Consider the following 26,597-nt stretch of genomic DNA (forward strand, 5'->3'; position numbering starts at 1 on the left):
GTGTGAAACTAAGTTTACTATGACTACAACTACCATAATACCCTAAACAGAAAGGCTAAACATGGCAGGCTCCTCTGCAGGAATGACTGCACTGCTATGTAATATGAATAAACAAATTGCAATATTTTATCCAACGATTACTTACCAAAGGCACAATTGGTGTGTGATAAGGAGAATATGTATGTTTGTCTCCCGATGCCAGAGTCAAGCCCAAACAAAACCGAAAAGGTAGGTCCACGGAGTGAATACTAACGTTAGCTAGCTCGCACTAATGTGCACTGTTTGTGTATCGTGTTAGCGAGGACGACAGTCGCACATCATTCATAACCACATCCCCTTCCGTATTTAGACGTTGCAAACATTGCTGTTAGTTAAAAACCGGAATGCAGTTTATGTATAGCTAGTCGTCTGCATGATAGCCTCCCTTATAAATATGTCAATATTGTCCTTCTTACCCCTCTCTGCCTTCAGAGCATCCTCACGTGTTGTCTTGACAGGGATTCTGAATGACTTTGATTAGGTATGATGATGTCACTAAAGTTGTGCTGATATGCCGCATTCAAAACAACTGGGAACTCATGACGTCAGTGATATTTAGGTCGGAAAGTCGGGGCTCTAGAAAGAGGCCCGAGTTTTTTTATTTTACCTTTATTTAAACAGGTAGGCTAGTTGAGAACAGGTTCTCATTTACAACTGCGACCTGGCCAAGATAAAGCAAAGCAGTGTGACACAAACAACAACAACAACACAGAGTTACACATGGAATAAACAAACATACAGTCAATAATACAATAGAAAAGTGTGCAAGGGAGGTAGGCAATAAATAGGCCATAGTGGTGAAATAATTACAATATAGTAATTAAACACTGGAGTGATAGATGTGCAGAAGATGAGTGTGCAAGTAGAGATACTGGGGTGCAAATGAGCAAAATAAATAACAGTATGGGGATGAGGTAGTTGGATGGGCTATTTACAGATTAGCTATGTACAGGTGCTGTGAGCTGCTCTGGCAGCTGGTGCTTAAAGCTAGTGAGGGAGATATGAGTCTCCAGCTTCAGTGATTTTTGCAGTCCGTTCCAGTCATTGGCAGCAGAGAACTGGAAGGACAGGCGACCGAACGAGGAATTGGCTTTGGGGGTGACCAGTGAAATAGTTCAGAGTTGGATGACTGTTCATAACGATTATTTTTTCTCCCAATCGGAGCTCGTTTTCCCCCAGTTCCCAGTTGTTTTGAACGCACTCAAGTCAGAGATTTCCAGAGTTCCCTGTTTTGAACACGAAAATAAGTCAACCAACAGAACTGTCTAAAATGCTGCACTGTAATTAATGACCCACATCTAAACTCCTATAACAGAGAACCCTGGCAGTTAGCTATTCATAAGTCCAGTCTATTAGTCAGTTCAGAAAATGAAATCGTGGAGTTGATATGGTGGCCTCCCATTTGTACGTGTTCATTTCTCTGACTGTGATTGTGTGCTTCTAGTGCTCCCCAGGAGCTGGTAGGTGTGGTGGGTCTGGAGATCCATGCTCAGATCCACTCCAACACCAAGCTGTTTTCTGGCTCCCGGGTCGGGTTCCAGGCTCCACCTAACTCCCTGGTGTCCTTCTTTGATGCCTCCTTACCTGGAACTCTACCTGTAAGTTATCGTGCATCTGATGATAAACATGCCTCATGTCAATAAAGGCTGTTGGTCTATTCGTTGCGTAATAATACAGTTGTTGTCCATCATAACATAATCTGGTCTATGTAACCTAGCCTACAATATGTCAATGTACATAGTCATTTGACCAAGTAGGCCTAAGTTCCTTTCCTCTTCCTTCTCAGGTGCTGAACAGACGATGTGTGGAGGCTGCAGTGATGACAGGTTTGGCCCTTAACTGTACCATCAACAGGAAGTCTCTCTTTGACAGGAAGCACTACTTCTACGCTGACCTTCCTGTAAGTCAACCCGGACCCCATCTGTCCTCCAATCACAAGCAATCATCAATCACATTTATTTCTAAAAGCCCTTTTTAGGCTACATCAGCAGTTTTTACAAAGTTATTGAATACAGTAACCCGGCCTAAATCACAGAGATGACAATTTACTCCCCTATTAATAAGTAGCTCTCATCGGTCAAAGCCGCCATCTCTCCCCAAAGTAACGTTCCCATTTTACTTCCTCCCTGTCCCTGAGCTAGGCTATCATTTAATAGTGACAAGTCTTGCTAAACCGGCAGAAAAGCTTATTGCCAGCGATATCTAGCCAAATGACAGCTTCTGTTTCCTGCAATCTGTTAGCTGTTAGAAATCAAGTCGTGGCCAAGTGATATTCACCCTCACCTTGCTGCCAGGTGCTCCTGGGTAATTTTATGACTGACATTTTATGACCTTGACATCAAGACATGTCATTGGAAGAGTCGAAGAGATTCAATAGCAATTGCCCAACAAAGCCTCCTAAAAAGTTTCATTTCACTTTGGAAAGATGGGCAGCCCTAGCTTAATGTGACCTATGTAGAAAGAAATGACCCTGACATTACTCTTGACGAGCTGATGATGAGAAATTGTGGACAGAAAAAGGATGAATTTGAATAATTTAAGTGCCTTAGCGGTATTATACCATAATGGGACTTTCCACTCTCAAGAAAATGACAAGACAGCTAGGAGATTTGTCTGTTCCAGTGCAATCCATACCTTTCCTGTATTCGATGAGTGAAGAGTTTAAAAAGCTTCCCTAACTTTGTCCTAAGGTCAAGGTCATGTCTAATGACCAATAGAGTAGCTTGTGAGGGTTGTTTTGTGGGGTCAGGGAATGGATTGTGGATCGTCGGGTTGTCGTTGCAGTTGTCTTAATGTTATGGTACGTCAATATCCTGTCAATTAAGAAATGAACTAGATGACACGATGGCCTAAGTCATTCTAGTTCTTTTGAATGGAAGCATATGATCAACACAAGGCCTGCCAAGCCTAGATTGTTAGAAGATTGAGTTGTCTTTCGAACCCAGCAGTCAGATTCATTGGTAATACTGTTATCGTGAGGCTACAGCTGCATAATCCCTCCCCACAGCAGAGGTAGATTATTGATTTCAAAAGCGCCGACATGTATCCCAGGGGTGGAATCCCAGCAGGAAGCCGAAGGATTATTCCCAAATCCCACCTCATCTTGTTTCCCCGTTGTAGATTTTCAGTCCGCTTACTGAGTGTTGCATCACCTCTCTCTTTGGGTTATGTTAAAACATGCGCTGTTGAAACGATAGTGCCAGTTAATATTTAAATGTTCACCGTGCCCACAAGTGGTACCAATGCTTATAAATATGTTTTTTGCTTACCCTGTAGACAACACTTGTGTTTTACCAGGCCCGGGAAATAGACTGGGAACAGGGATGGAGAGTAAAAAGGCTTGTGTTGCATAATGAATCATGCTAATGTGTTAAATTCAGTTGGGAGTGATGTTCATGCTCTCTTCATGATATGTAGACAGAGAAAATAATAGCCACGATGAGTGAAGCATTAAGCAGCACATTCTCTATTATCAATTATTTTACTAGCAGCCTATTGAAGTAGAGAGAACGAGGACATAAAAAGAACATGCATTTATTAAGAACACATATATAGTTGTGCATTATTGATGTGTTCCATGAATCCATGATTTAATTTCACACAACGAACGCACTGCTGCTCATTACATGATTTATGATGCACTTGCCTGACCAGCAGCAGGAATGAATTGAAGTGGCAGGCAGGTGTTCTGTTATAACAGCCTCTTCTTAATAACATGCACCAGCAGCTTCACACTAAGCTACTAGCGGATATGCATAATTATACTTTTCTGGAGTGTCTTCTGTGCAGACGTTGTCTCTGACGACTATTTAATGACTCAAATGGATCTGTTTGTGGGGACGTGGATGTACAATAGGTAGGGCTAGTTGAATCAAGGGTTGTAGAGGGGAATAGGTTTGGTGCATCGAATCATGAATCCGTTGAAGTCGGCTTAGATTCGGCGAACTGAATCTGAAAACGACAAATAGCAGTCTAGTTGGAGAGAGAGCTCTCAGGTTTGGATTTACTTTCCTGAACCGACTGAGTGCTTTAATACCAGACTGCTCATTAGGCTTTGGGGCTGGAGTGTGACTAGAAGGACCCAGAGGCTTCCAGTAGCAGTTTTATACCACCACTGGTCTGCATCCAACTTCAGCTGCCCTTCATTATACAAAGCACCAACACGTCTTCACTGATTATGCCGGGATTGCAAATGGTCCACCATTTTGGTGGGTGCTAAGCTAACTAACGTAGCCTGTGTGTGAACAGCAATGCATACAGTATGCAAACTAGGAGGCACTTGCGCTAATGAATTACATTTGCATTGACACTTCTATGAGAGAATTGGTTATTCTAGAATTATCTAGAATTATTCTAGAAAGGGAGAAATCAGCATCTTTTAATGCTATAATCCTGTATTTATAGTACACCGCTGAGACAAAATGGAATGTCTCCCGTGGTCCATTATGCTTGTGCTTGTTGATCAGGTACAGTACAACACACCAGATGGTTATGGCTAATTCACTTTTTTCTCTCCTTTTTTTTGTGTTGCTCATATTTATTCCTTCCCGTTCTTTTTCTTCGTCGGCATGCCAGTAAGTATGATGCATGTTTAGCCTTTTCTAGCGACGGTTGCCGTGGCAACGGGACATAGTGCTACCGTACTCAACTTGTGGAATAGCGGCAGCCAGCACAGTGGCACTTCAGAATTAGAGAACAGATAAAATATTCATTCAGTTCGCTTTTGTGACTTTGAACCCCTCTCAACGAAACAACAATAATATTCCAACCGCATAATCATGAGTTGGAGTAACCAGTTTTAGGGACCTATTATCCCCCCAAAGTAACTAACTAATGGCTGGATCTTAGCTCATGTTTAATGCATGGATTGCTATTTTGTTCATAACACTCTTGACCCCTTGAAATATTTAAGGTTATTTCCAAGTTAATTGTAATGGTAAATCGTTGATTATGCAGGCCAAGTTTATTTCGGAATTAACCCCATGTTTTCCTATCGTGTCTATAATATAAATGACTTAATTGTATTATATAGTGGATGTAATTAAATACCTATGCCTGGTCCCAGATCTGTTTGCGAGGAGTCCTCTATAGGTAATACCTATAATCGTTGTCATGCCAAATGTCAAGTTTATACAGCATATGAGACCAAGCTATTACATACCTGATAAATGAGACACATTTAGACTGCTGAAGCAAGCACACAGAATTGACCTTTTCTAGTTTCATGTGTTTCCTCCATCCAGGCGGGCTACCAGATCACCCAACAGAGGCTGCCCATCGCGGTGGATGGCACCCTGACCTACAGTCACCTGGGTGGCCGTAAGAGGAACGAGGTGGTCACCAAGAGTGTCAGGATCAAACAGATCCAGTTAGAGCAGGACAGTGGCAAGAGCCTCCACAATGACTACAGGAACCAGACCCTTATAGACCTCAACAGAGCAGGTAGGTGGAGTTTAGCTTCCCATCGGTGTACCTCAACAGAGCAGGTAGATGGAGTTTAGCTTCCCATCGGTGTACCTCAACAGAGCAGGTAGATGGAGTTTAGCTTCCCATCGGTGTACCTCAACAGAGCAGGTAGGTGGAGTTTAGCTTCCCATCGGTGTACCACAACAGAGCAGGTAGGTGGAGTTTAGCTTCCCATCGGTGTACCACAACAGAGCAGGTAGGTGGAGTTTAGCTTCCCATCGGTGTACCTCAACAGAGCAGGTAGGTGGAGTTTAGCTTCCCATCGGTGTACCTCAACAGAGCAGGTACCATAGAGTTCAAACACTCATAGACTCCAAGAGGAGTCTACCACAGAGCTCCAACTAGTATATACAGATCTAGATAGGATTTGGCTAGCCAGTCCCTGTTCTATGTAGGCATATGGGGAGTGTATGTAACATCTCTCTCTCCCTCCAGGTGTGGGTCTGATGGAGCTGGTGATGGAGCCAGACATGAGCTGTGGAGAGGAGGCAGCAGCAGCCGTCAGAGAGATGCAGCTCATACTGCAGGCTCTAGGGACCTGCCAGGGAAACATGGCTGGTGGGGAGGCCTGCATTGGACACACACACACACACACACACACACACACACACACACACACACACACACACACACACACACACACACACTAACACACCAGGGAAACATGGCTGGTGGGGAGGCCTGCATTGGACACAGGGGCGCCATATGGGGGGTTAGGACGATTGTAAGGGCCTGTGACTGACAGGCACCCTAAAAATATATTAGAACGTCAGGTAAAAAAAAAATATATATTAAATTATTAACCTATCATTATTAATATAATATCTTATTTACAATGTACTAATAAAAGTAACGGTTTCTTTTTCTTTTCTTGTTTTTGGCAAAAAGTAAACATCCAGTGAGCCTCTGTATTGACATCTGTCTCATACCTTCTTTCTTGCTATAGAGGGCTAGCTGTCTCATACTTTCTCTCTTGCTATAGTGGGCCAGCTGTCTCATACCTTCCCTCTTGCTATAGAGGACCAGCTTTCTCATACCTTCTCTCTTCCTATAGAGTGCCAGCTGTCTCATACCTTCTCTCTTCCTACAGAGGGCCAGCTGTCTCATACCTTCTCTCTTGCTATAGAGGGACAGCTGTCTCATACCTTCTCTCTTCCTATAGAGTGCCAGCTGTCTCATACCTTCTCTCTGCCTTTAGAGGGACAGCTGTCTCATACCTTCTCTCTTCCTATAGAGGGCCAGCTTTCTCATACCTTCTCTCTTCCTATAGAGGGCCAGCTTTCTCATACCTTCTCTCTTCCTATAGAGTGCCAGCTGTCTCATACCTTCTCTCTTCCTATAGAGGACCAGCTGTCTCATACCTTCTCTCTTCCTATAGAGGGACAGCTTTCTCATACCTTCTCTCTTCCTATAGAGGGCCAGCTTTCTCATACCTTCTCTCTTCCTATAGAGTGCCAGCTGTCTCATACCTTCTCTCTTCCTATAGAGGACCAGCTGTCTCATACCTTCTCTCTTCCTATAGAGGGACAGCTTTCTCATACCTTCTCTCTTCCTATAGAGGGCCAGCTGAGAGTGGATGCCAACGTGTCCATCCACAGACCTGGGGATCATTGGGGCATCAGGACTGAGGTCAAGAACATCAACAGTGCCCGCAACCTGGCCAGGGCCATAGGTGAGTGCTGCAGAGGGCTTTTCACAATACTGAGCCAAACCAGAGGCGAAGCGAGAAGCTCCACTCGCGTCAATCTGTCCACGCGAGAATGCGGCGATAAGTACACCAAGTGGGGATTGTTTTTGTATGGAGGTCTATGAGAGAGTGTCGGATCTGGTAAGAAAAAAAATGTGATAGCTAATTTTTTAAGTGAGGCTTATTTGACCTAATAGAAGTTGCATAATGTTTAGGTTGTTACTGGTTGTACTGATATACACTACATGGCCAAAAGCATGTGGACACCTGCTCGTTGAACATCTCACATGGGCATTAATATGGAGTTGGTCCCTCCTTTTGCTGCCATAACAGGCTCCACCCTTCTGGGAAGGCTTTCCTCTAGATGTTGGAACATTGCTGTGGGGACTTGCTTCCATTCAGCCACAACAGCATTTGTGAGGTTGGCACGGATGTTGGGTGATTAGGCCTGGCTCACAGTCGGCGTTCCAATTCATACCAAATGTGTTCAATGAGGTTGAGGTCAGGGCTCTGTGCAAGCCATTCAAGTTCTTCCACACCGATCTCGACAAACCATTTCTGTATGGACCTCGCTTTGTGCACGGGGGCATTGTCATGCTGAAACAGGAAAGGGCCTTCCCCAAACTGTTGCCACAAAGTGGAAGCACAGAATCGTCTAGAACTTGAAGCGTTAAGCTTTCCCTTCACTGGATCCGAGGGGCCGAGCCCAAACCATGAAAAACAGCCCCAGACCATTATTCCTCTTCCAACAAACTTGACAGTTGGCACTATGCAATGGGGGAGGTTGCGTTCTCCTGGCATCCGCCAAACGGCTGCTCAGCCTGGAAACTCATTTCATGAAGTTCCTGATGAAAAGTTATTGTGCTGAAGTTTCCAGAGGCAGTTTGGAACTTGGTAGTGAGTGTTACTACCGAGGACAGATGATTTATACGCTCTACAGCATTCGCCGGTCCCATTCTGTGAGTTTATGTGGCCTACCACTTTGTGGCTGAGCCGTTGTTGCTCCTAGACATTTCCACGTCACAATAACAGCACTTACAGTTGACCAGGGCAGCTCTAGCAGGGCAGAATATTGACAAACTGACTTGTTGGAAAGGTGGCATCCTATGACAGTGCCACGTTGAAAGTCACTGAGCTCTTCAGTAAGGCCATTCTACTGCTAATGCTTGCTTGAGTTTGTGCTCAATTTTATACACCTGTCAGCAACTGGTGTCCACTAATTTTAAGTGGTTTTCCACATACTAATTTATATATATATATATATATATATATATATATATAACAATTTTATATTGGAGTTCATTGAGTCTACTGTTCACACGTGTATCTGCCTGCCTTTCTGCCTTTGCGACAACTACTTCCATTGTTAGGGCAGAGTACAAGACCATCTCGTCATTATATAGACCTATATTATAGTGTCTCTGGCCAAACTGAGCCGAGCCAAACCAAGCTGTACTGAGCTGGCCTGTTTGAAGCCTTCACCATAGTTGCTGGAACCGTGCTGAAAAGGACCATGTGAATAGACAATATCTGAGCCAGAACAGTTTGGTTCAGGTTGGCACAATAGTGTGTGAAGGGTATATCCTCATTGTCATTGGTGGGGGTTTAGTGGAGGTACTGAAGTGAAGCGGTCATGACCCAGTGGGTCTGAAATGAGCTAGTTGGAAGAACACTCAGGGAAATATAGACACACACACAGAAAGAGAGAAAAAGAGCGAACAGCATGGAATCCTTTTCATGGACTGTCATCTTTCTGAAACAGTCGTCTGACGGAGGGCTGTGTAATTATGCGTGCACTGCAAGTCAAACTGGGAGTCAAAGATTAGAGACACCATGAGGCACAAACACACACACACAAACCGGCCTTATCTGTCTTCGCCTGTGTAAATGTTCTCTCAGACAACTCAGTGAAGTAATTGCCAAAACTTCCTCTTGTCTCAACTTCATACGCCTTTCCATGATTTGTTCTTTCTGAGGTGTTTTATTCCTGAAGGCAGTCGTCACTCTCTCCGCCCACAGGAATTAGAGAAACAGGCTTTCTGTTGACAGGAACTGAAGATGGAAAGGCTTCTGAAGAGACATTTAGTGTACAGGGATAGTTAACATGGACTAGAAAGCACGAGGCTTTTCCTACCCACACAAACTCAGGAAGATATAGAATACAACTTTATTGACCATTTGTTTCAGTGAACAACTGAGCACACAGTTTGCATGCCTAACTTAGGCTAAATTGGCTTTCTACAGAACAATAGATTTCCCATCAACACTAATTCCACTTCTACAGAGTTTCCCATCAAACTTTTTTATTTTCTCTCCAACATACTGGAGACGGTGGAGAGTCATAGGGGCCATTGAAATTCTTCACCAGGAGCAGCAGGCCATTAACAGTTTGTGTGATACGAAGTGACTTGGCCGCTTTCATTATTTATCCCAAGAGTAGACTTCCATTTTAGCTTAGTGCAGAGAAGTGATAAAGGGTTTTTAAAAGTCAAAACTCCAGATAGTCGTTTGTCACAGAGAACTAATGTAGCAGCAGTTAGGAGACTTCAGGCATGGCCATGTGTCATGGCAGATGTTGGGAGGATCTAACACCGTGCCAGTTGGCTGGATGCTTGCTTCTGATCAGGCCTGGTGTGTGCGTGTGTATTTTCATCAACAGACTATGAGATCCAGAGACAGATGTTTGTCCTGGAGAGCGGCGGCACGGTGCAGAACGAGACACGGTCGTTTGATGGCAAGACTGGGTAAGAGGCTTCTAGAACCAACCCTCGAACCAAGTCATGCCGACAAGTCCCATTATGTTACAGTGAGAGTGTTTCTGATAACATGTCAAAAATGTCTATTGACTAAGAATATGATGTTTCGCAGGATACGGTACAGTGTACACAGGATGCGTCTCTTTAGGGTTTTAATAATTATTTGGGTCAGATACCCCCCCCCATAAGCAACTTGTTATGGCTACAATCCCGTTAACGGGATAATTGCAATCCCGTTAACGGGATAATTGTCATCAACAACCGCTGAATTGCAATGCGCCACATTTCAATGAATATTACTAAAAATATTTATATTCATGAAATCACAAGTGCAATATAGGAAAACACAGCTTAGCCTTTTGCTAATCCACCTGTCATGTCAGATTTTGAAAATATGCTTTACAGCGAAAGCAATCCAAGCGTTTGTAAGTTTATCGATCGCTCGACAAAACATTATGTACACTTAGCATCAAGTAGCTTGGTCACGAAAATCAGAAAAGCAATCAAATTAATCGTTTACCTTTGATGATCTTTGGATGTTTTCACTCACGAGACTCCCAGTTACATAATAAATGTTCCTTTTGTTCCATAAAGATGATTTTTTTATGTCCAAAATACCTGTTTGTTTGGCGCGTTATGTTCAGAAATCCACAGGAAAGCGCGGTCACGACAACGCAGACAAATTCCAAATAGTTTCTGTAATGTCCACAGAAACATTTCAAATGTTTTTTATAATCAATCCTCAGGTTGTTTTTAAAATATATAATCGATATTATATCAACCGCAAATGTCTTTACCAACAGGAGAGGGAATGGCAATGGCAGCCCAAACTCTGTTGCGCGAGCAAAACTCATGCGACCACCTGACGCGATGTTATCTTTCTGGCTCATTTTTTCAAAATAAAAGCCTGAAACTATGTCTGAAGACTGTTGACACCTTGAGGAAGCGATAGGAAAAGGAATCTGGTTGATATCCCTTTAAATGGAGCAAAGGGAGGCTATGGAACATGGAGTTTTCAAAATAGAGGCCACTTCCTGGTTTGATTTTCCTCAGGGTTTCGCCTGCAATATCAGTTCTGTTATACTCACATACAATATTTTGACAGTTTTGGAAACTTTAGAGTGTTTTCTATCCAATACTAATAATAATATGCATATATTAGCAACTGAGACTGAGGAGCTGGCCGTTTACAATGGGCACCTTTTCATCCAAGCTACTCAATACTGCCCCTGCAGCCATAAGAAGTTAAACACTGTATTGCCATCTCCAGTGTGATATTTGATCTCAAGACATTCTCTCTTCTGAGGTTTAATTTGAAAACGTTTTAGTAACTAAGGATGATGAATGAGGCCACTTGGAATCAGTCAGTGTCTGGTGCTGTGGATCAGCTTGCTAGCGAGGGTTGTAAAGCCCATGAAATGAGCTGCTCTTCACACAGCTGGGGCCTGCCTCTAATGTGCAAGTTAACGTGTTTCGTCATGAATCTTGTTCTGGAGGCAGCTTTGCAAAGCGGTCAATAGCTGGCATAGCCACAAAGTCATCAAATCTGATTTTAAACCTAACCTTAACCACACTGCTAGTATCCTGATGCCTAACACCTTAACCTTAAATGAAGAACAAAAAGCCCATTTTGACTTTGCAGCTGGCCTATCTAAGGGGAAATCGCTCAGTTCTGCCTCCAGGACAAGACTCATGACAATAAACATCAACCTGCCTATAACACCATCGCGTGCGTGTGTGTGTGTGTGTGTGTGTGTGCGCGCGCTGGGCCTGATGGAGTGTGTTTGACAGCAAAGGCCCACAGCTCTGTCATGGTCCAGAAATACACAGAATGACTGGGGGCCCCTCACCTCACACCTGTGGCCCTCGCCCATAGTTACAGCCTCTTCAACATGAACAATCTGCCGTAGTAACTGTTGTAACGAGCGAAACACTATCGTTATACAGTACCTCAAAGCCATAACATGTGTCCCTCTGTTTTACAGTCACACCATTCCAATGAGAGACAAGGAGGGCCTTCAGGACTACAGGTGAGTACAACTCATATTCACTTCAGTATGTTCTAGCAGCACAGTCTCCAGCATGGTGTGTGGTATGATACGATCACCGCTGTAGGGCCTGCATGGAGAGAAGAGGGGGAGCGAGACAGGATGGAGAGGAGAGAGGTCATCGTCACACAAGTGTATGTGTGTGTGTGTGTAGAGGAGACAGCCCTTTGTCTGACCGTGTGACACACAGGCCTACTACTGTTGTGTTGTGATTGTGTCGTCTAAGAGGCCTGCAGAGATACAGCCAGCACTCCGCTCTTATCTTTCTCTACTGCTGATAACAGCTCCCTCTCTATCTTCTCTTATCTCACTCCTGCCTCTCTTTCTCGCTCCCTCTCTCCTCTGTTGTCTTTAACTGTGCTCGCTCTGGGTGCTCCCTCTGTCACACATGCACTCCCACCTCTCCTCTCTCTTCTCTCTCCCCTCGCTCTCTCTTCTCTCTCCCACCTTTTCTTTCTCCTTTCGCTCTCCATCTTTCTCACCACCCCCCCCCTCCAGGTTCATGCCGGAGCCCAACCTGCCTCCTCTGATGGTGTACGAGGCGTGCTCTACAGCCCCCCCTGGTGTTGCCCCCAGCCAGGTGGTGGTTCTGGAGGAGGTGAGGGAGAGGCTGCCGGAGCTGCCCAGCGTCAGGAGGCAGAGGCTGGTGGAGACCTACGGCATCCTCCCCGAACACAGCTTCACCCTGGTGGTGAGTGACTACTACAGTATGTAGGTGTGTCTGTTAACGTCCAACTGAGCAAGTTAATTATAGTTGATGGTAGGTAGGTTTCTCACTCCATCTCTCTGGCTTTCATCTTCTGTCTTTCTGTCTGTCTCTCTCCCTCCCACTTTCTGGCACTCGTTTCTGCTCCCCCTCTCTCCCCCTTCCTTTATCTCTCCATTGTACTCTCTCCCTCACTGTCTCTCAATTTAATAACTACCCAAAGTAACCTATTCTTGCACAGCCAGTTACCCTGTCTGTGCTTCTGCCTCTGTCCAGCAAGGCGCAGTAGATTGTTGTATATACAGTATCATTGCGTGTGTTTCATTCGGCCTCCTGTTGTAGAATGAGGACGGGCTGATGGACTACTTTGAGGCCGTCGTCAGGGAGACCAAGGCTGGGCCGAGAAAGGTGATTGGCTGGGTGATGAACGAGCTGCAGGGCCTCCTCCATCAACAGAACCTGAGTGTCAGCCAGAGGTGAGACACTCAGTCGTCCTCATCCTCTGTGTCCTACTCTAGCCTCAGTCATTCTCTTTCTCCTCTCCACCTCATTCCTATCATTCTTCCTCTACATCCTTCATCTTGTTTCGCCCTCTTCTCTCTCCCCTCCTCCCGAACTCCTATCATGTGTCTCTCCTCCCCTTCCTCCTCCTCCTCTGTTCGACTCTTTTCAGTCTTGCGTTGACTTCAAACCCCATGTTGAAGATCCTATCTCAGGATCCAACATCTTGGCTAGACGGAGGCCTGAAATCATTTCCATACTGGAAGCATCATTTATGTGCTTTTCCCCTGCGATGTTTCCTATCCATCTTCATGTTGATTCCTTCCGTTATTACTGTGGCAGACAGTGAATGTGAATAGAGAATATATCTGGGTAATAAGCTGAGTGTTTTTCTATATGACTGTTTTTATCCTACACTCCAGACTGCTCTAAGACTGATCAAACAGAGTAAAGTATGATGTGTTTTGTTTTATGTCTATGTCTGAGAACTAGTGGATGGGTGGGTGTTTGTGTGCCTTTTTGTCGTTTTGAAGAAAGTGAGAGTGGATGTTGACTATGTGTGGATTCGCGTGTTTGTTGTTTGTTTAGCCATATTTCCGTTCATAACTCAGTCAGTGTGTATGTGACTGTGTGTTTCTGGCTCAGTGTGTGTCCGACTCGGGGATTGGTGACAGCAGTGATGATCATGTGCCCTGTAGGTGGCAATGGGCTGTCACAGAGAGAGATGGGGCCAAATAGCCTCTCATTATAAGCACAGTGACTCCGGGGTAGATAGACACCATCACACAGGAGAGGATAGACTGGGTCTAATGACATCTCCTGTGCCTTCTCTCTCTCATATCTCTCTCTCTTCCTTCTCTCTCTCTCTCGCTCGTTTGCTCTCTCTCATATCTGTCTCTCTCTCTCATATCTGTCTCTCTCATATCTGTCTCTCTCTCTCATCTGTCTCTCTCTTCCTTCTCTCTCTCTCTCTCGCTCGTTTGCTCTCTCTCATATCTGTCTCTCTCTCTCTCATATCTGTCTCTCTCTCTCATATTTGTCTCTCTCTCTCATATCGGTCTCTCTCTCTCATATCTGTCTCTCTCTCTCTCATATCTGTCTCTCTCTCTCACATATCTGTCTCTCTCTCTCACATATCTGTCTCTCTCACATATCTGTCTCTCTCACATATCTGTCTCTCTCACATATCTGTGTCTCTCACATATCTGTGTCTCTCACATATCTGTGTCTCTCACATATCTGTGTCTCTCACATATCTGTCTCTCTCTCACATATCTGTCTCTCTCTCTCATATCTGTCTGTCTCTCTCTCTCATATCTGTCTCTCTCTCTCATATCTGTCTCTCTCTCACATATCTGTCTCTCTCACATATCTGTCTCTCTCACATATCTGTCTCTCTCACATATCTGTCTCTCTCACATATCTGTGTCTCTCACATATCTGTGTCTCTCACATATCTGTGTCTCTCTCATATCTGTGTCTCTCTCATATCTGTGTCTCTCTCTCATATCTGTCTCTCTCTCTCATATCTGTCTCTCTCTCTCATATCTGTCTCTCTCTCTCATATCTGTCTCTCTCTCTCTCTCATATCTGTCTCTCTCTCACATCTCTCTCTCACATATCTGTCTCTCTCACATATCTGTGTCTCTCACATATCTGTGTCTCTCTCATATCTGTGTCTCTCTCATATCTGTGTCTCTCTCTCATATCTGTCTCTCTCTCTCATATCTGTCTCTCTCTCTCATATCTGTCTCTCTCTCTCATCTGTCTCTCTCTCTCATATCTGTCTCTCTCTCTCATATCTGTCTCTCTCTCTCATATCTGTCTCTCTCTCTCACATATCTGTCTCTCTCTCACATATCTGTGTCTCTCTCTCATATCTGTGTCTCTCTCTCATATCTGTCTCTCTCTCTCATATCTGTCTCTCTCTCTCATATCTGTCTCTCTCTCTCATATCTGTCTCTCTCTCTCATATCTGTCTCTCTCCCTCATATCTGTCTGTCTCTCTCATATCTGTCTCTTTCTCTCATATCTGTCTCTTTCTCTCATATCTGTCTCTTTCTCTCTCACATCTCTCTCTCACATATCTGTGTCTCTCTCATATCTGTCTCTCTCTCTCATATCTGTCTCTCTCTCTCATATCTGTCTCTCTCTCTCATATCTGTCTCTCTCTCTCATATCTGTCTCTCTCTCTCACATATCTGTCTCTCTCACATATCTGTGTCTCTCACATATCTGTGTCTCTCTCTCATATCTGTGTCTCTCACATATCTGTGTCTCTCTCTCATATCTGTCTCTCTCTCATATCTGTCTCTCTCTCATATCTGTGTCTCTCTCTCATATCTGTGTCTCTCTCTCTCATATCTGTCTCTCTCTCTCTCTCATATCTGTCTCTCTCTCTCATATCTGTCTCTCTCTCTCATATCTGTCTGTCTCTCTCATATCTGTCTCTCTCTCATATCTGTCTCTTGCTCTCATATCTGTCTCTCTCTCGCTCCCTCTCTCAGTCCGATCTCTCCTCAAGCTCTAGCCCAGATACTGAATCTCCAGGAAAATGGACAAATCTCTTCTTCTATCGCCAAGCAGGTGAGAGATAACAAGATGGCATAACATCCTAAACATTTAATGCAAAGTCCATATGTGTTACTACACTGAGTGTACAAAATATTAACACTTTCCCTGACAGACTGACCAGGTGAATCCAGGTGAAAGCTTTGATCCCTTATAGAGGTCACTTGTTAAATCCACTTCAATCAGTATGAAGGGGAGGAGACTGGTTAAAGAAAGATTTTTAAGCCTTCAGAGGGTGAAAGGGCAAGACAATAGATTTAAGTGCCTTTGAACAGGGTATGGTAGTAGTTGACGGGCGCACTTGTTTGAGTGTGTCAAGTGCAAAGCTGCTGGGTTTTTCACACTCAACCGTTTCCCATGTGTATCAAGAATGGTCCACCGGCCTCCCGGGTGGCGCAGTGGTTAAGGGCGCTGTACCGCAGCGCCAGCTCTGGGTTCGCGCCCAGGCTCTGCCGCGACCGGGAGGTCCATGGGGCGACGCACAATTGGCCTAGCGTCGTCCGGGTTAGGGAGGGCTTGGTCGGTAGGGATGTCCTTGTCTCATTGCGCACCAGCGACTCCTGTGGCGGGCCGGGCGCAGTGCGCGCTAACCAAGGTTGCCAGGTGCACGGTGTTTCCTCCGACACATTGGTGCGGCTGGCTTCCGGGTTGGATGCGTGCTGTGTTAAGAAGCAGTGCGGCTAGGTTGGGTTGTGTATCGGAGGACGCATGACTTTCAACCTTCGTCTCTGCCGAGCCCGTACGGGAGTTGTAGCGATGAGACAAGATAGTAGCTACTACAACAATTGGACACCACGAAATTGGGGAGAAAAAGGGGTAAAAATCCCCCCCCAAAAAAAAAAAGAATGGTCCACCACCCAAAAGACATCCAGCCAACTTGGCACAACTGTGGGAAGCGTTGGAGTCAACATGGGCCAGCATCCCTGTGGAACGCTTTCAACACCTTGTAGTGTCCATGCCCTGATGAATTGTAGCTGTTCTGAGGGCAAAGGGGGGTGCAACTCACTATTAGGAAGGTGTCCTTAATGTTTTGTACCCTCTGCGTATATTATCATTTTTAATTGGGGTTTAACCTGAGTGTTTCATTGCTCCATACAGGTGTTCCAGGAGCTGTGGAAGACCCCAGGTAAAACAGCCCAGCAGATCGTCAAGGAGCAGGACCTGGGGATGGTCAACGACAGCACAGAGATCTACAGGATTTGCCAGAAGGTGGTGGACTCACACCCAGACCAGGTGCGGCCACCCTGGGCAAGAGCTGCCACAATGAGGGCAGGTAGTTTGCCCCTGGTGATGCGTTGGGCAGACCACACCACCCTCTGAAGAGCCCTGCGGTTAGGGGCGGTGCAGTTGCCGTACCAGGCGGTGATTCAGGCCGACAGCAATTGTGCATCTGTAAACGTTTGTGAGGGTCTTAGGGGCAAAGCCAAATTACTTCAGCCTCCTGAGATTGAAGAGGCGCTGTTGCATCTTCTTCACCACACTGTCTGTGTGGGTGGACCATTTCAGATTGTCAGTGATGTGTAAGCCGAGGAATTTGAAGCTTTTCACCTTCTCCACTAAGTTTGTGTCTCCAGAAGTCCATGATCAGCTCCTTCATTGTTGTCATTAGGAGAGAGAGAGGTTATTTTTCTGGCACCACTCCTCCAGGGCCCTCACCTCCTCCCTGTAGGCTGTCTCGTCATTGTTGGAAATCAGGCCTACTACTGTTGTGTTGTGATTGAGTTAGAGGTGTGCGTGGCCACGCAGTCATGGGTGAACAGGGAGTACAGGAGGGGGCTGAGCACACACCCTTTTTGCTGGTAGCCAGTCTTGATAGAATTCTGTTGATGATCAATAAACTAAATGCAAACGTAAGTATTTGTGACTTATGCTGCTGTTACTGTTCCTCCTACAGGTCCAAGCCATCCGCAGTGGGAACAAGAAGGTTCTGAACAAGCTCATGGGTCTGGTCCAGAAGGAGACGAAAGGCAGGGCTGACCCAGTCCTGGTACGGGCCATCCTGGAGCAGAAGACCTCCTGAGGACTAACTAACACTGTCTGTGGCCACCTTGACTGCCTCAACCTTGACATGCCTGGTGGAATATCAAACTGGTCCAAGAGGCAGCAAGCATGACATCATTATGGCTTCATCATAGTTAATGTCCTCTGGTCAAGAGGATTATTGTTGCTAAATCAACTGTCTCTCATGTTGTCTTCTGGCACCGTAACCGCCTTTAATTTGTTGCAGTTGTATTGTAACTTTTATTTGTGTACATAAATATATTCTAATTCTCTTTGGAGTGTGCACACTTATCCCCTCCCAAACACACACTTCATCTAAAACTGTCAAGGGAATGGCATACACATCCTCCATGATAATCACACTTTAAACAGAGCCATTCTGGAATCCCTTTGCAGTTTGGAACACTCTGAACCCACCAATGGCGAACACAGCTAATAAAGGTATGGCCCATTACCAGGCAGTTTGGGAGTCGTCCCAGAAGTCATCTTTCTGCTTTTATCACTGTCCTCTGGCAGCACTGAAATGAATCAGGAGAGCAACAGAGGACTGAAGTACTATATGCAATGTATCTCCTGATACTCCCTCTAAAATGGATCGGATTAGGAATGATTTAGAGGTCAGTGTTCAGTCAGAGAAGAGAGAGGAAGTAGTCATGAGTAGTGAGCGCCCCCTTGTGGCTGTCAAGTGAAGGAGATACATCTCTATCGTTTAGCCTTCTATGCTTGTCTCTAGAGATAGGCATCTCTTACATTCAGTTGGCTTGAATATTGAGTTTTGTCAAATCACGCGGTAATTCAATACTGGTTGGCTGTGTGCATGTGACTTCAGTTTGGTAACGTAGGTAGTTGCCTCCCATTCATCCCCTTTGTTTCTATTGAATGCCGTATGCAGTGACCTATATAAGAAGTATTGTACATAACACAATTGGGCTTCTTGATTAAAAAAAGAGGGTTTGTGGCCGGCTGCTGTTTCAGTGCCTGTGAAGAAGACCTAGTTTTGAACAGAAGCTGGGTCACTGGATGAATGGCTGTCAGAAGCCCTGTTTATACCTGCTGTTAACATTCGTCCTGATTTTGTCTGTGTAGACTTCGATCTGATCACAATGCGTTTTTTAATCGTCCATAAATGTGGCCAGAATCAGAATAGATCAGGACAAAGGCTGCATGTTAGAACCAGGTATGAACAGGGATAGAGGGGGGATTGTTTACTAAACGAGGCCAGTGGAGTCCACTGAACAAACCATTGAAAACACAACCACTTCTGGGCGAAAGAAGCGGAAAGAAAAAAATTGTTTTCCCTGTGTTTTGCATTTGCCGAGGTGAAGCTAAAATATACATTTGGGTAGAGAAGCTGTCAAAACACGACATATCTGTTCTTCAATAAAAACATTATAAAGAATACAATTACATGTCTTTATTCAAATAATTCCTTGGAACCTCTGACTTTAATGACAGAAGAATACACACTGGAGTAACCTGACAAGGTCATCGCTGGCATCTAAAATGGATGCTAATAGTTGTAGAAAAGGGAGAAACTAGACTACTTATCTTTGGAATGAAACCTCTACGCAACTGAAGAGAACTGTGTCTCTAAATTTGGTTGAAGTAAATGTGCTCCACACAACATTCTACTACTAGAAAATATAGAGTACATCACCAAATTTAGAAATGGCAAGAAATGATGCATTCCATAAACTGTCCATCGGTCTAATTTGTGGACTAGTTTGAGCAGACAGTGGTATATTTTTGCCTTTGCAGCTGCATCCACATTCATCCTCTGGGTCATGTTCATTAGGATGCATCATAGGAAAAAGTTTTGCAAAAGAAAACAAAAAAAGAGCATTTCTAATTGGATAAGCTCACTTTTATGCCTACTGAACATGACCATGCTTAGGCCAGAGTAGACACTAAACAACAGGAGGAAATTCATTCAAAATTCAGGCACCAATTTTTAGGTAGTTCTTCCCTAACATACCGATTTAATAGGGACAGACATTGTAACAAAATGTCTCCTTGGTTGAAATCAAAACCTTAAATAAAATTACATCAATTAAAATCAAGGCTATTTATTTGTTGCTAATGGTAGACCATGTCTTAGTCTGGAATTCAAACTTAAACATTCAATGCTAAAATGAATGTGCCAAATCATCAATGAACCAACCAACAGTGATGTATTCCAATTTTCCCAACTTGACTCATAAAAACATACAAGAAACATGCATTCCCTATACAGCAACGAGAAAACAGAACTCAAGTTACAACTTCTGTGAAAAAATATGGCAATAGAACCTCTCTCTACAAAACAGTTCCATTATTGTGACATTAAGTACATTCTGTATTAAATACCAACCCCATCAGGAAACAAAACGTAATAAAGTACTCTTATACCTCAAATATCAATAATGATTTGCATAGTGTGCTGCTTCCTTGATTATTTTTCCAATTATATACATAAAGTACTAAAATAAGGCTAAGACATTGAGGGCTTCCCAAACGGCACCCATTACCCCATATAGTGCACTACTCTTGATTTATATGCTCAAAAGTAGTGCACTACATAGGAAATAAGATGTTGTTTTGGATGCAAACATTGAGTGCATCACCCTGATATGGAAAGCTCCTTTTAGAGAGATATCATTATAAATAAAGTGCATTCAGTGGACAGGACCTGGTGCACCATGAGAAAATGGAGTTAGCTGCAGCATTAAGAATTGACGTCAGAAGAACCCAGTGTCCTTAAGTACACCCCTAAATAAAATAAAAACTACTTCTAACTTGAATATCTAATGTGCATTGAAAACATAACATAATTGAAATAGGTCTATTGAACAAAGAAAGTCTTTTGATTTAAGGTATTTAGCGACACACAAACTTGTTTTGTACAGTGAGCCTGATAGTCTAACTTACTAGACCTCTTCTTCAGTCAAGAGTTTTGAATAACAACGATCACCGGATACATAGCATTAGAGAATGCCATGGTCTACACCAACTCATAAAGTAAGTATGAGATGATTGGGACTCCCACTAGCATCCCACTTCTAACACCAACGCGCTAACCAGTACTTTAGAGGGGTGCTGTACTTTAGAGGGGTGCTGTACTTTAGAGGGGTGCTTCAAGTGTATTAGAGGGGTGCGTTACTCATTGTGGATTTATTATTACTTTTCCACTATTTCTCTATTTTCTTTCTCTCTGCCTTGTTGGGAAGGGCCCATAAGTAAGCACTTCACTGCTAGTCTACACCTGTTGTTTACGAAGCATGTGACAAATAACATTTGATTAGTGATGAATACTCCACAGGGAGAGATCCTGACAAAATAGGCTCCTGATTATTTCCAGTACAGCATGCAACCCCAGGGTGACAACACAGCACCACAAGAGATTTCGGTAAGGCCACGTATAAGTCCCCATTGTATGGTGGCCATCACTACAAGACAACTAGAGCTGGTCACTGGAGAGGCTGTTGCTACCAGGGCAGTACATTGACATTTATGAATGCAATATTGTAAGTCTAAAAGCCTAAAGGGATAGATTATGTGTCCTTTGTGTATCATTAACTTCCCATTGTTCCATTCAGCCTGTTCCATTCTATTCAGTCTTTGGTCGATTCGCCCCAAGCTTCCATTTCAGCATTCTTATTGGTTGGTGCAGGGGTTCCACCAAAGGCTTGAAGTAGGTCAGTACTTTCCAGTCATTATAAATCACATGACCTGTTCCTTGGATGTGACATAGGCCTATGCATACAACTCTATGAGGGCAGAACCATATACACGAGTCTGTCTGAGGGTATCAATGGCAAATGCATCAAATGGGTGAGAGATTCCTGTAAGTTATGTGTTACTGTATATCAGAGCCCGACGTTTTTATATATTGGTTTGGAAAAATATATTAGCCTCAATATATATATATATATATATATATATATATATATATATATATATATATATATATATATATATATATATATATATATATATATATATATATATAACCCAATTTAAAAACTGCCTCAGGGAGAGAGATAAAAGACGAGTGAATCAATCCAAGAGGTATAGTCTTCTTCGTCAAGTAGTGGAAAACATGAAAAACTTTCAAAGAGTCTTTTTAAAACTTTTAAAATGACCCGAGTGGACACAACAGGTCAGGGACAGACACTCACTCCTTCCCTGTGAGACAATGCTACCATAACATTATTAAAACATCATAATAATAATAATAATGTTATTATAACATTATTACAATGTTATTATATCGTTACTCCTCCATAGGGACGTGCGATAGTATTGAGTGCTCCTGCGCAATGGCCGCCAGTTCTTTGAGGAACTCTGTGAAGAGGACGGTAGCGAAGACCTCGGTCCTGGCCAGGGAAATGGTCTTGGGCTGGGGAGGAGGAGAGCTCTTCATCATCCTTCCTGCCTCCAGGGGGGAACATTCTCGGCTGTCTCCGCTGTTTGTATCTGTGGAGGGTAAGTAAATAGAAATGAAAAATAAAACATTAGTAATAGTAGCATTTAACTGCAGTTGGACATTGTAGCAAGCTCATGTTAGTCCACTTGAAAGAAGAAATTCTCCCTTTTATATCAGTCTCATTTTTCTTTTTAAATCTCATGCAATCTCATACCAATACATTCCTTGCTCAGAGAGAAAGCTTGCATATAAAATGGTGGGGAGAAACCAGTGGGAATGCAGTAGACTGGAGAAGTATGAGAAGAAGAACGTCAGAAGGACCTGAGTTGTTTCTGCAATGCTTCATGACCAAGCTGAATATATTCTCGAGGAGGAACCAAACAACACAAACTAAGCACAGATACAGTTTTAATCTTTCAGTGGTGCTTCATTGCATTGCAGTGATTAGAAACAACGTTATTGCTAGGCTTATTACTGGTCTTATGATCTAGGATATTGCCTCAAATCTCTGGAAGCTTTGCCTGTATCTATTCTAATCTCAATGACCTGACTATTGGCTACAAAACAGACCTAAATTACATTCTAATGATGCTCATAGGATAGCTCACAATAAAGCTCAGAATTCAACATTGAACAACGTCTATTCAAACAAAACATTTATACTACCAGTAAGTAACAGTACACAGTTATACGGTTGTTATAAACACTATGTATCCTGGCAGGGAAGCCATTGCGTTAGCTTCAGAACATCTTTACTAACATGGAACCAGATATGTAGGACAGAGCATTATGGGTACTGTAGTCAATCAAGTCTCACCTTGACCCTTGAGTGAACTCTCCCTGGCCAGGAGGCAGTGCTGGGCGGAGGTGATCAGCTCTGGGAAGTCCTTCTTGGTCGAGGCCTGCTGCTCTATCTGGTTCTTAAGGGATGCTAGTACCTGATATGGAAACACATATATAGTAACATCAGTAGAACATCAGACAGGAAATACAGTGCCTTCAGAAAGTATTCACACCCCTTGACTTTTTTGTTGTGTTACAAAGAGGGATTAAATATGGATTTAATTGTAACGATCTACACCAAATACTCTGTCAAAGTGGAAGAACAATTTGAACATTTATTAAAACATTTATACATTTATACATTAAAACACTAATACATCTTGATTAGATAATTATTCACCCACTGAGACAATACGTGTTAGAATCACCTTTGGCAGTGATTACAGTTGTGAGTCTTTCTGGGTGAATCTCTAAGAGCTTTGCATAGCTGAATTGTACAATATTTGCCCATTATTATTCAAGATATTAATCAAGCTCTGTCAAGTTGGTTGTTGATCATTGCTAGAAAGCCATTTTCAAGTCTTAGCCATAGATTTTCAAACCGATTTAAGTTAAAACTGTAACTCGGCCATTCAGGAACATTCAATGTTCAACATTCAACATTCAAGTAGTGTACTTCCGGCGCCGACAGAGATGGCCGCCTCGCTTCGCGTTCCTAGGAAACTATGCAGTTTTTTGTTTTTTTACGTGTTATTTCTTACACTAGTACCCCAGGTCATCTTAGGTTTCTTTACATACAGCCGAGAAGAACTACTGAATATAAGATCAGCATCAACTCACCATCAGTACGACCAAGAATATGTTTTTCGCGATGCGGATCCTGTGTTCTGCCTTACAACCAGTGTAACCGAGTGGATCACATGCAGCGACCAAAAAAAAAACGACTCAGAAAAAGAGGGAAACGAAGCGGTCTTCTGGTCAGACTCCGGAGACGGGCACATCGTGCACCACTCCCTAGCATTCTTCTTGCCAATGTCCAGTCTCTTGACAACAAGGTTGATGAAATCCGAGCAAGGGTAGCATTCCAGAGGGACATCAGAGACTGTAACGTTCTCTGCTTCACGGAAACATGGCTAACTGGAGAGACGCAATCCGAGCGGTGCAGCCAGCGGGTTTCTCCACGCATCGCGCCGACAGAAACAAACATCTTTCTGGTAAGAAGACGGGCGGGGGCGTATGTCTTATGGCCAACGTGACATGGTGTGATGAAAGAAACATACAGGAACTCAAATCCTTCTGTTCACCTGATTTAGAATTCCTCACAATCAAATGTAGACCGCATTATCTACCAAGAGAATTCTCTTCGATTATAATCACAGCCGTATATATCCCCCCAAGCAGACACATCGATGGCTCTGAACAAACTTTATTTAACTCTCTGCAAACTGGAAACGATTTATCCGGAGGCTGCATTCATTGTAGCTGGGGATTTTAACAAGGCTAATCTGAAAACAAGACTCCCTAAATTTTATCAGCATATCGATTGCGCAACCAGGGGTGGAAAGACCCTGGATCATTGTTACTCTAACTTCCGCGACGCATATAAGGCCCTGCCCCGCCCCCCTTTCGGAAAAGCTGACCACGACTCCATTTTGTTGATCCCTGCCTACAGACAGAAACTAAAACAAGAAGCTCCCACGCTGAGGTCTGTCCAACGCTGGTCCGACCAAGCTGACTCCACACTCCAAGACTGCTTCCATCACGTGGACTGGGAGATGTTTCGTATTGCGTCAGATAACAATATTGACGAATACGCTGATTCGGTGTGCGAGTTCATTAGAACGTGCGTTGAAGATGTCGTTCCCATAGCAACGATTAAAACATTCCCTAACCAGAAACCGTGGATTGATGGCAGCATTCGTGTGAAACTGAAGGCACGAACCACTGCTTTTAATCAGGGCAAGGTGTCTGGTAACATGACTGAATACAAACAGTGCAGCTATTCCCTCCGCAAGGCTATCAAACAAGCTAAGCACCAGTACAGAGACAAAGTAGAATCTCAATTCAATGGCTCAGACACAAGAGGTATGTGGCAGGGTCTACAGTCAATCACGGACTACAGGAAGAAACCCAGCCCAGTCACGGACCAGGATGTCTTGCTCCCAGGCAGACTAAATCACTTTTTTGCCCGCTTTGAGGACAATACAGTGCCACTGACACGGCCTGCAACGGAAACATGCGGTCTCTCCTTCACTGCAGCCGAAGTGAGTAAGACATTTAAACGTGTTAACCCTCGCAAGGCTGCAGGCCCAGACGGCATCCCCAGCCGCGCCCTCAGAGCATGCGCAGCCCAGCTGGCCGGTGTGTTTACGGACATATTCAATCAATCCCTATACCAGTCTGCTGTTCCCACATGCTTCAAGAGGGCCACCATTGTTCCTGTTCCCAAGAAAGCTAAGGTAACTGAGCTAAACGACTACCGCCCCGTAGCACTCACATCCGTCATCATGAAGTGCTTTGAGAGACTAGTCAAGGACCATATCACCTCCACCCTACCTGACACCCTTGACCCACTCCAATTTGCTTACCGCCCAAATAGGTCCACAGACGATGCAATCTCAACCACACTGCACACTGCCCTAACCCATCTGGACAAGAGGAATACCTATGTGAGAATGCTGTTCATCGACTACAGCTCGGCATTCAACACCATAGTACCCTCCAAGCTCGTCATCAAGCTCGAGACCCTGGGTCTCGACCCCGCCCTGTGCAACTGGGTACTGGACTTCCTGACGGGCCGCCCCCAGGTGGTGAGGGTAGGCAACAACATCTCCTCCCCGCTGATCCTCAACACTGGGGCCCCACAAGGGTGCGTTCTGAGCCCTCTCCTGTACTCCCTGTTCACCCACGACTGCGTGGCCATGCACGCCTCCAACTCAATCATCAAGTTTGCGGACGACACAACAGTGGTAGGCTTGATTACCAACAACGACGAGACGGCCTACAGGGAGGAGGTGAGGGCCCTCGGAGTGAGGTGTCAGGAAAATAACCTCACACTCAACGTCAACAAAACTAAGGAGATGATTGTGGACTTCAGGAAACAGCAGAGGGAACACCCCCATCCACATCGATGGAACAGTAGTGGAGAGGGTAGCAAGTTTTAAGTTCCTCGGCATACACATCACAGACAAACTGAATTGGTCCACTCACACAGACAGCATCGTGAGGAAGGCGCAGCAGCGCCTCTTCAACCTCAGGAGGCTGAAGAAATTCGGCTTGTCACCAAAAGCACTCACAAACTTCTACAGATGCACAATCGAGAGCATCCTGGCGGGCTGTATCACCGCCTGGTATGTCAACTGCACCGCCCTCAACCGTAAGGCTCTCCAGAGGGTAGTGAGGTCTGCACAACGCATCACCGGGGGCAAACTACCTGCCCTCCAGGACACCTACACCACCCGATGCTACAGGAAGGCCATAAAGATCATCAAGGACATCAACCACCCGAGCCACTGCCTGTTCACCCCGCTGCCATCCAGAAGGCGAGGTCAGTACAGGTGCATCAAAGCTGGGACCGAGAGACTGAAAAACAGCTTCTATCTCAAGGCCATCAGACTGTTAAACAGCCACCACT

At 44.3% G+C, this 26,597-nt stretch overlaps 2 protein-coding genes across 3 annotated transcripts in view; one reads left to right on the top strand and one right to left on the bottom strand.

Annotated features, from left to right (window-relative positions):
* The first annotated feature begins 27 nt into the window (after positions 1 to 27).
* On the top strand, positions 28 to 18,047 carry LOC112262380 (glutamyl-tRNA(Gln) amidotransferase subunit B, mitochondrial). The gene is made up of 13 exons (XM_042312125.1): positions 28 to 228; positions 1,484 to 1,637; positions 1,826 to 1,939; positions 5,283 to 5,481; positions 5,941 to 6,063; positions 7,064 to 7,177; positions 9,852 to 9,936; positions 11,934 to 11,978; positions 12,495 to 12,687; positions 13,045 to 13,178; positions 15,711 to 15,789; positions 16,873 to 17,007; positions 17,669 to 18,047. The coding sequence occupies exons 1-13, from the start codon at positions 62 to 64 to the stop codon at positions 17,792 to 17,794; spliced, it is 1,668 nt and encodes a 555-aa protein (XP_042168059.1). The 5' UTR covers positions 28 to 61; the 3' UTR covers positions 17,795 to 18,047.
* A 3,679-nt stretch (positions 18,048 to 21,726) lies between these two features.
* Positions 21,727 to 26,597, bottom strand: part of LOC112261301 (FHF complex subunit HOOK interacting protein 1A) — a 45,936-nt gene continuing 41,065 nt past the window's right edge. For both annotated transcript variants that reach the window (XM_024436561.2, XM_024436560.2), the window contains 2 exons: positions 22,998 to 23,118; positions 21,727 to 22,230 (listed from right to left, as the gene is read on the bottom strand). In XM_024436561.2, coding sequence (XP_024292329.1) covers positions 22,028 to 22,230; positions 22,998 to 23,118 — 324 coding nt within the window. In that variant the 3' untranslated portion in view covers positions 21,727 to 22,027. The remainder of the gene's footprint in view (positions 22,231 to 22,997; positions 23,119 to 26,597) is intronic.

The sequence above is a fragment of the Oncorhynchus tshawytscha genome, linkage group LG34 (genome assembly GCF_018296145.1).
Source record: "Oncorhynchus tshawytscha isolate Ot180627B linkage group LG34, Otsh_v2.0, whole genome shotgun sequence".
In the NCBI taxonomy this organism is placed as follows: Eukaryota; Metazoa; Chordata; class Actinopteri; order Salmoniformes; family Salmonidae; genus Oncorhynchus; species Oncorhynchus tshawytscha.